At 38.9% G+C, this 9,343-nt stretch overlaps 1 protein-coding gene across 1 annotated transcript; it reads left to right on the top strand.

Annotated features, from left to right (window-relative positions):
* The first annotated feature begins 4,164 nt into the window (after positions 1-4,164).
* Positions 4,165-4,776, top strand: LOC148549697 (uncharacterized). The gene is made up of 2 exons (XM_088495754.1): positions 4,165-4,507; positions 4,550-4,776. Exons 1-2 carry the CDS (start codon positions 4,165-4,167, stop codon positions 4,774-4,776), a joined length of 570 nt encoding a protein of 189 aa, XP_088351880.1.
* The last annotated feature ends 4,567 nt before the right edge of the window (positions 4,777-9,343 follow it).

Here is a 9,343-nt window from a genome sequence, read left to right as displayed (position 1 = left end):
TTAAGGGTGTCAAAAGAGTTAGCGAAATGGGCACGCTTCAAAAACGTGATGATAACTGAAACATTTGGCCACGCTTTAAGTTGTTCTCTATGGCTACGCTTTTGAAGTGTAGCAAGACAAAACATGGCCAAATCTTTAGTCAATTGCCACCCTCATAAAAGGGTGGCTATGGACTTCTTTCGGCACGTTTTTGAAGTGTAGCAAAAAAAAACGTAGCCAAATCTTTAATCAATCGCCACCCTCATAAAAACATGGCCATTGACCCCTTTTGGCCATGTTTTTGAAGCGTAATAAGAAAAAAGCATGGGGACAAACTTTTTTCTTGTAGTGAATTATTCTGTGTGTATGTCTATCTATATCTCTCCTTATAACATTTTCATAAAAAAATAGTAAAGTATTAAAATATTTCTATATTTAAAGTACTTTCGCCTTGTTAGACAAGTTGTTACAATATTAGTATTTAGTTATTTTGGTTTGTGAGTTAACACATCAACATCCTTGATAGAGTTACAAAATTTGGTTGGTAACACTACCCAATGATATGAGCAATAAAGCTTAGGCAAGTCAACTGTCCTTTCAGTTGTATATGCAGTAATGGACTCAGAGATAAAAGTAAACTGCAAATTGTAAAGCCCGTGAAATTATCGAATAATTAGTCAATAAATCGAATTTTAATTAGAAAAATTAAAAATGCAAAACTAATATCAAAATAGAATAGATCTCTTCAAAACGAGAATTTTGATACCAATTTCGAAAAATTTGGCCCAAAGTTGGACTGAATGGGCCGAACCGGCTGAACCAGGGCCCAAACCGGGCCCGTTGGTCCAACCGGACCCATAACTTAAAAGAAGCAGCAGCTTCTTCTTTCCCATTTCATACACACGACGCCAAACAGATTAGGGAGGAAGGAAAACTCCATAACCCTCAACAAATCTTCTCACTACCATAACTTTTCCGTTCGAGCTCCGATCGCCGCACCGTTTGCAGCCACGCATCCAGCGCGTCGAGCTCTACATTTCTATCGGATTAATTTCACCGGTAAGTTCCATTTTCGTTTCAGAATCTCTATTCTTTTTTCTATTATTGAAATTGAAACCCTATGGTGAGATTTTGCCAATTTGGTGTTCTAGGTTCGATTTAGCTTGCAGAGCTTTCTGGGTTTGAGTTGCTACGCGTGTGGGAGCGGTAAGAATTCCCTAAACTTTAATTTAATTTTGATTTCATTAGAAAAAATCTGAATTTGGAATATATATGTGTATTAGGTGTGAATTAAGTTTATATACATGCTTTGGAAGTGAAAAGTGAACATTTGGAGGCTTGGTGGTGATTGAAGTTAAGCTTGTGGCTGGTTACTCTAAGCTTGAGGGACTGTTTTATAGCTTGTGAGGCTGCCTTGGATTAAATAAAGTGATCGGCCAAGGTATAGTTTAGGTTTCGCGCGTTTAATATATAAGGTTGTGTGAAAACTTAGGCTAGAGCATTATAGGATAGGTTGAAATGGTTTGATATGTTGAATGGTTAGTATTTGTGATGTTGATGAATAAATTGATACGGTATGGTATTGAGTAATTAATAATGGGAATTTAATGTATGTATGTGTATATGCTTGTATGTTGGTGATGAATGAAGGGTGATGATTATGGCAAGGTAATGGTGTGGTTGAGATAGTGAATGGTATAATTTGGACTTGTTGGTATTGACTTGATAATTAGTGTTGTAATGAGGATTGAAGAATTTCATGAAAATGGTAAGAATGAGTATGTGTAGCAATATGTGGTTTGTGCAAAAATTGGTAAATTGGGTGGAATATGATGTTATTGAGCTAAGGTTGGTAGAATTGTTGTGTTATGGTTAACGATTGATTATGTTGATGGTTGTGGTATGCTAAATTGGGTGGAGAAGAGGTTTGAAAAGAAAATGTGGTTTTGTGTTTTTGGTAAAAAAAAATTGATTATGAATGAACTTTGGGAGTCCATAACTTGCTCCTCAAATTTTGGATGGAAATGTGGTTTATTTCAAATGAAAGGTCGTTTTGAAAACTTTTGAACGATATATATTTCGTGAAAAACAGAATTTTGTAAAGGAAGTTATGGACGATTGAGGTTTAGGGTGAAAACTGTGTTCGCAGGATATCAAAACTGGTTTGTAGTAGCTTTCTGGGCATTCTGCCAATTTTTGGAAAATGTACGCGTGGCCCACGCGTACGCGTGGCGTGGCATTTTAATGATGCATGCACGAGTAGCCATGCGTGCGCGTGAGAGGCCAACGTGCATGATCACACGTACGCATGACTCACGCGTACACGTGAAAATGCTATTCTCTCTACGTGTGCGCGTGACCTACGCACACGCGTGACCTCTGTTTGCTGCAAAACTAGATTTTGGGTGTTTTAAACTAGATTTTCACTTCTAAACATCCATTTTTATTTCTTTTAGACTTAGGTATAGTACTAACTCCAGTAGCTAATTGGAGCTAGAAAAATAAGATAACTTGGAGATGAAGTAAGAGGTAAAATAATGAGTTATATGAAGGAGATGAGAATGTTAAATGAAGTTTTATGCCATCACTTGATAAATGATTATATATTGATTGAGAAAATGAAATGGCTTATGAATAATGATATCTGAGACACGAGTTTCCCTGGGTAAGAATCGTGGCTTGCCACCACGTGTTCCAGGTTGAAACTCGATACTCTGTTGACCCTAGGTCGTAAGGGTGACCGGGCACGTATAAATTCCCGGGTATGGATAGCCCCCATTGAGTGATTTGAATGATGAATGAACGTGAAATCTATGCATAGACTCATGGGATGCGCGACGGGGGACAGTCTAAGGTTTTCAGACTTGTCGGGTTGACTGGATAACCGACAGATGAGCCTCATCAGCCATAGGATAGGCATACATCATGTGCATTTGTTTGTTTTGATTACTGTGCATTACTTGGGATTGCCTAACTGAACATATACATCCTGCTACCTGTTACACTTGCTACTTGCACTATCTGTTTCTTACTTGTGTGTGAATCTGTTTGGTTATTTGTCTTTGCTGAAGTATGGATGACGGAGGGACGGAAGAATGGTGAACTGGTTAGGTGTTAGGTGTTAGGTTTTAAAGCAAGTAAGTATAGTGTACTTATATTACCTACCCCTATTTATGGCTTCTGCTTAGAAATTAAGTCTTATAATTGTATGACGGAGTTCCAGGATTGCCTCTGGCATTCCCAGGACCTTATTTATTATACGCGTGGCACCTTTACCATGCTGAGGGCCTCTGGTTCTCATCCCATACTGTGTTGTTGTTTTCAGATGCAGGTCGAGAGGCTCCTCGCTAGGCGTCTGAATCTTTGAAGAGGAGTAGTCCTTGGGACATTTTGGGTTCTCTGTTTGTATATATATTACTGATGTACTTAGCTTGCTCTCCAAGAAACTTGTTTATTTTGTTCCTCAGAGGCTACAGGAGACTTAGGGACTTGATTCTGTATTTTGGGTGTTTGGGATACTTATGTATATATATGTAAATATTCTCCGGCCAGCCTTGGCTTCGCAAGCTGAGTTAGGAGCTAGTTCCTCTGTATTATTGGCACTCTTGTGACTCTTTTACTTATTCCTAACCTCAACTCTTAAGTTTCTTAGCATGTAAGTAATTCTATTTTTCTCGAGCGTTGCACTTTTTATTTCGCGATTTTGTTTTACCTATTTTTCAAGGCTCCTAGTTTATTATACTCTTTCTACTATTATACGTATGTATTTTATTTTAGAGGTCGTAGAGCCTCACCACCCCTGTTTTACATCCTAGGTGTAAAGCTTTGTGTGGTAGGGTGTTACATTATGGTATTAGAGCAGTTCTTTCCTATAGAGCCTGAGGACGGACTGAATATGCTTCTGTGCAGTCTCTGTGTATGTGTCTATGTGCTATTAGGATATCTAGCTGATATGTGTAGCATACATGTTCGTGAGCATGCATTTGGGACTCTAAAGCACTAAACTTGAGATATTGAGACTGATCACCTTAATATCAATTGTTTGGTGTGAACAGGGACCAAATGTCGTCTCGCGGATCCGAGCGAGGTACCCGGAGGGAAAATCTTAGGACCAAACCAATGTAAGGACCTCGAGATGGAAGCTCGGGTGCTGGTACAAGCAACATAGGTCAATATTATAGGTCTATGACCCTTATTGATTTCCTCAAGAGTGGTCCACCTCAGTTTAATGGAATTGCCAATGCGTTAGAGGCTGATCGGTGGTTTCGAGATGTGGAGAGGTTTTTATACACTCAGCACATACCGGAAGTACAGTCGGTGGAAATAGTGACTTACATGTTGGAGGGAGATGCTCAGAAATGGTGGCAGGAGTTATATCATACCTTGCAGATGGAGTTAACATATATCCCTTGGAATAGATTCAATACGAAATTTTATGGGAAATATTTCTTACATGCACTTTGCATTACAAAGGAGTTGGAGTTAATGCAGCTGAAGCAAGAGAATATGTCTGTTGCTGTCTATACCCGTGAATTCGACAACCTGTGTCGTCTCTAAAATGTTTGTCAAGGAAATCCAGCCGACTATGAGGCGTGGAAGTGTGCTCAGTATGAGAAAGGACTTAGGAGAGACATCTTTAACTACGTGTATCCGCAAAGGTTAACGAATTTCACTGAATTGGTTAGGAAAAGTCAATTCATAGAAGATTACTCCATGAAGAGGGCAATGTTACAGGAAGGCTATGGAGAGACAGCTCCAGATAGGAAATGCCGGGATGCAACCGAATTCGATTCTTAGACCCGAGGTAACCATGAAATAGCAGTTGAATTTTTAGCTACCTTGCATATCATTAATATGTATTATCCATTTGTGAAGCATGACAAGTTTTGATGATCGTGGAGTCCGAGCTGATGGTTAGTGGAAGACTATTAGTTGTTAAGATGGAGCGATACTTAGCTAACTTAGATGAGTGACTAGGTTCTTAAAGGATGAAAATCAGAATGACGCAGTGGAAGCAGGATGGATTATACCTAAGGAATTGGAACTGTCGAGAGCTATGTGGAGTTACCATTTGAAATCCAGTGACATTAAGACTTTGAGGAAGAGGAATAGAGCGGATTCAACCTTTAGTTGCTAATTAATTAAGAGACGAGTCAAGGTAAGACCAAATTCCTATACGAGAGAGTTCTCGAGACCGTTCTTGAAGATGTACCAGAATTTCCACCATAGAGAGAACATGAGTTTGCGATAGACTTAGTGCCGAAAGTCGGATCAGTGTTGATCGCACCACAAGTGAAGACATCATTATAATCAGTAAAACTCAGGACCGAGTTGGAGGGAGTACGGGAAGAGAGAATCGTCCAACTAAGTGTTTCTTTGCGAGAGCATGCCAACTAATATTCACGACTTAATCTAATTTTTCTCTTATAGCTTACATTGAAAGCTCTATCTTGAATCTTTTCCTGTAAGAGCCTAATTCACCGTTCTTCCGATTTTGTTCCTCACTCGTATAAAGGTTGTCTCTTTTGAAATAAGCCTGAACTCATCCTAATATAATCACATAATCTTTGAATCCTAGAGACCTGCGGTACGTGGAGTTGCTCTCTTGTGGAAACTCGCGTTCCTTTAAAGCCAACTAGAACCTATTTAATTCGACATGTCTTATTCTTTTATTCAAGCTTTGATTCGAACTTCTTCCTTGAGATGCAACTGGATTTCTCTTCTTGTGTATTCCATTAGTTCTGTACAAGTCCGGCTAACTGTATACAAGACTTTCTTTTGATTCCTTGTGAACACCGTTCGTGTTACTTATTCGTCTTTTTAAACATAACATTTCTTTGAAAAAAAATCAACTCGTACTGGATTTTGCATCGTGGATAACTTTTAGATGCAATTATTAGAGTGTCAATCCTTTAGAGCAAGACTTTTGAACAAGAAAATGAACCAGCGACATTACTAAGGAATTTAGAGGCCTTAATCCTCGCTAATCGTATCGCTCGTGACTAAATAGATGCAATGAGGTGCACCGTGGGAATGAAATACCAGGATCCGATGAAAGCCTTCGAGCCATAGAAAGAAGATTGATCTTCATGACAATGCTTGTATCACTTGAGCCTAACGAACCATTTAGGGAATGACTACGATGTATTATTGAAAGCCTTAAGATGCATGCAGACGCAACGTCGTGAGGTTGTGATAGACGCCCTAAGCAAGAAGTTTCTAAAAGATTATTGGACGTTAATTCCAAAGGAGAAAGTGTTAGATGAGTGAAAGTTCTAAGTTGGAAGAGAGAGAGAGTGTGGTTGGAAATGTCGGTCTAAATTCATTGCTAGGTTACAACGTGGCATCGATGAAGTACGGGACGCGTAATGAGATAATAAGGAGTCGCCAAAGATGTCGAAGTTTGGTAAACAAAAGGGAATTAAGAAGAGATTTATATGTCCAATGCCGAAATAGAGATCGTAGGGTCAAGGACTTAGGGAGTGCAACTGGTGATAAGGAGCTACGAAGAGTACTGAAGCCGGTTGAATCAAGAAGATGCCAATAGAGGGTTATGTGTTGAAATCGGAAGTTGAAACGAGAAACTGTTGTCCGAAGCTTACAAAAGAGGATTTTCAAAGTTACCTTGAGATTTCTAAAACGTATCGCAAATCCAAGAAAATATTTTGAGCAGCCAGAAGTGAAGAACGAAGTGACAATCTATGTGATTACATGTTCGATGCATGAGAAAGAAAAGAGAGACCACCAGAAGCCGTGCGAAATGCTACAACCATCAAGGGTTCTACATTAAAGGTAAAAGAGAAATAGCTATCGATTTCGTGATAGAATGCCAAGGTCTAGGACAAAAGGTGATGCTGTTAGGAAATCATGGATCAAGTGATCAAGTCCATTTTTCCCATTTTGAGCAAGCTACTCATTGGGGATATTAATGAGACTATGCATCAGGGAGAAGGTGAGACTTCACAGTACGCTAAACACCTATGTATTAATCGGAAAGCTGGAACATCAAACGTCATAGTTCTTAAATTTGATGGCCGAGACAACAGAGAAAAAGTTACGCAAATTTGAGTTTGGATTCTCACTACGTAAGCCGACAAAAGAGTTAGGCAGATCCAAGAAGAAGACTTCTCAAGTTGGAAGAAAGAGGATACCTATTTCTGAAGATTACTTTAACAAACTAGAGTCAAGTGAGCAATCAAAAACTAAGAAGTTGAATCCTGCCAAGTTCGCCCATTTCAATGTTTGGAGAATATTGATGGTTAGAGGTGTGCCAAATAGTTATCTGCCGTACTTTTTGAACCTATTCGACGTACTCCATATTTCGTAACTTCTGAAACATGCTTCTAAAACAAATTCATGTCTTACAACCTAAGCCTGTCTAAATGAAAGGAGATGGATATTTCGAGTAACGGGGTCAGCTTCAAGAAACTCTGAATACGCCAAAGGACTACCCACACCTCTTTTCAGATAATTGAATCTGAATTTTGAGGGCAAAATTCCTAATTAGGTGGGTAGGATGTAAACCGCGTGAAATTAGCGAATAATTAGTCAATAAATTGAATTTTAATTAGGAAAATTAAAAATGCAAAACTAATATCAAAATAGAATAGAGCTCTTCAAAACGAGAATTTTGATACTAATTTTGAAAAATTTGGGCCAAAGTTGGACCGGATGGGCTGAACCGGCTGAACCGGGATCCAGATCGGGCCCGTGGGTCCAATTGAACCCATAACTTAAAAGAAGCAGCAGCTTTTTCTTCCCCATTTCATACACACGATGCCAAACAGATTGGGGAGGAAGGGAAACTCCATAACCCTCATCAAATCTTCTCACTACCATAACTTTTCCGTTCGAGCTCCGATCGCCGCACCGTTCACGGCCACGCGTCCATCGCGTCGAGCTCTACATTTCTATCGGATTAATTTTACTGGTAAGCTCTATTTTCATTTCAGAATCTCTATCCCCTTTTCTATTATTGAAATTGAAACCTATGGTGAGATTTTGCCAATTTGGTGTTCTAGGTTCGATATAGCTTGCGGAGCTTACTAGGTTTGAGTTGCTACACATGTGGGAGTGGTAAGGATTCCCTAAACTTTATTTTAATTTTGATTTCATTTGGAAAAATCTGAATTTGGAATATATATATTTATTAGGTGTGAATTAAGTTTATATACATGCTTTGGAAGTGAAAAGTGAACATTTGGAGGCTTGGTGGTGATTAAAGCTAAGCTTGTGGCTGGTTACTCTAAGCTTGAGGGGCTGTTTTATATCTTATGAGGCTGCCTTGGATTAAATAAAGTGATCGGCCAAGGTATCGTTTAGGTTTCACGCGTTTAATATATAAGGTTGTGTGAAAACTTAGGCTAGAGCATTATAGGATAGGTTGAAATGGTTTGATATGTTGAATGGTTAGTGTTTGTGATGTTGATGAATAAATTGATATGGTATGGTGTTGAGTAATTAATAATGGGAATTTAATGTATGTATGTGTATATGCTTGTATGTTGGTGATGAATGAAGGGTGATGATTATGGTAAGGTAATGGTGTGGTTGAGATAGTGAATGGTATAATTTGGACTTGTTGGTATTGACTTGATAATTAGTGTTGTAATGAGGATTGAAGAACTTCATGAAAATGGTAAGAATGAGTATGTGTAGCAATATGTGGTTTGTGGCTAAATTGGTAAATTGGGTGGAATATGATGTTATTAAGCTAAGGTTGATAGAATTGTTGTGTTATGGTTAAAAGTTGATTATGTTGATGGTTGTGGTATGCTAAATTGGGTGGAGAAGAGGTTTGAAAAGAAAACGTGGTTTTGTGGTTTTGGTAAAAAAATTGATTTTGAATGAATTTTGAATGAACGTGAAATCTACGTATAGACTCATGGAGATGGGCGACGGGGGACAGTCTAAGGTTTTCGGACTTGTCGGGTTGGCTCGATAACCGACAGATGAGCCTCGTCAGCCATAGGACAGGCATACATCATGCGCATTTATTTGTTTTGATTGCTGTGCATTACTTGGGATTGCCTAACTGAACATATACATCCTGCTACCTGTTATACTTGCTACTTGCACTATCTGTTTCTTACTTGTGTGTGAATCTGTTTGGTTGTTTGTCTTTGCTGAAGTATGGATGACGGAGGGACGGAGGAATGGTGAACTGGTTAGGTGTTAGGTGTTAGGTTTTAAAGCAAGTAAGTATAATGTACTTAGATTACCTACCCCTATTTATGGCTTCTGCTTAGAAATTAAGTCTTATAATTGTATGATGGAGTTCTAGGATTGCCTCTGGCATTCCCAGGACCTTATTTATTATACGCGTGGCACCTTTACCATGCTGAGGACCTCTGGTTCTCATCCC

This window comes from Arachis ipaensis, chromosome B8 (genome assembly GCF_059453495.1).
Source record: "Arachis ipaensis isolate K30076 ecotype BB chromosome B8, ASM5945349v1, whole genome shotgun sequence".
In the NCBI taxonomy this organism is placed as follows: Eukaryota; Viridiplantae; Streptophyta; class Magnoliopsida; order Fabales; family Fabaceae; genus Arachis; species Arachis ipaensis.
The sequence above is the reverse complement of the archived record's forward strand: the minus strand, read 5'-3'. Positions and strand labels throughout refer to the sequence as shown.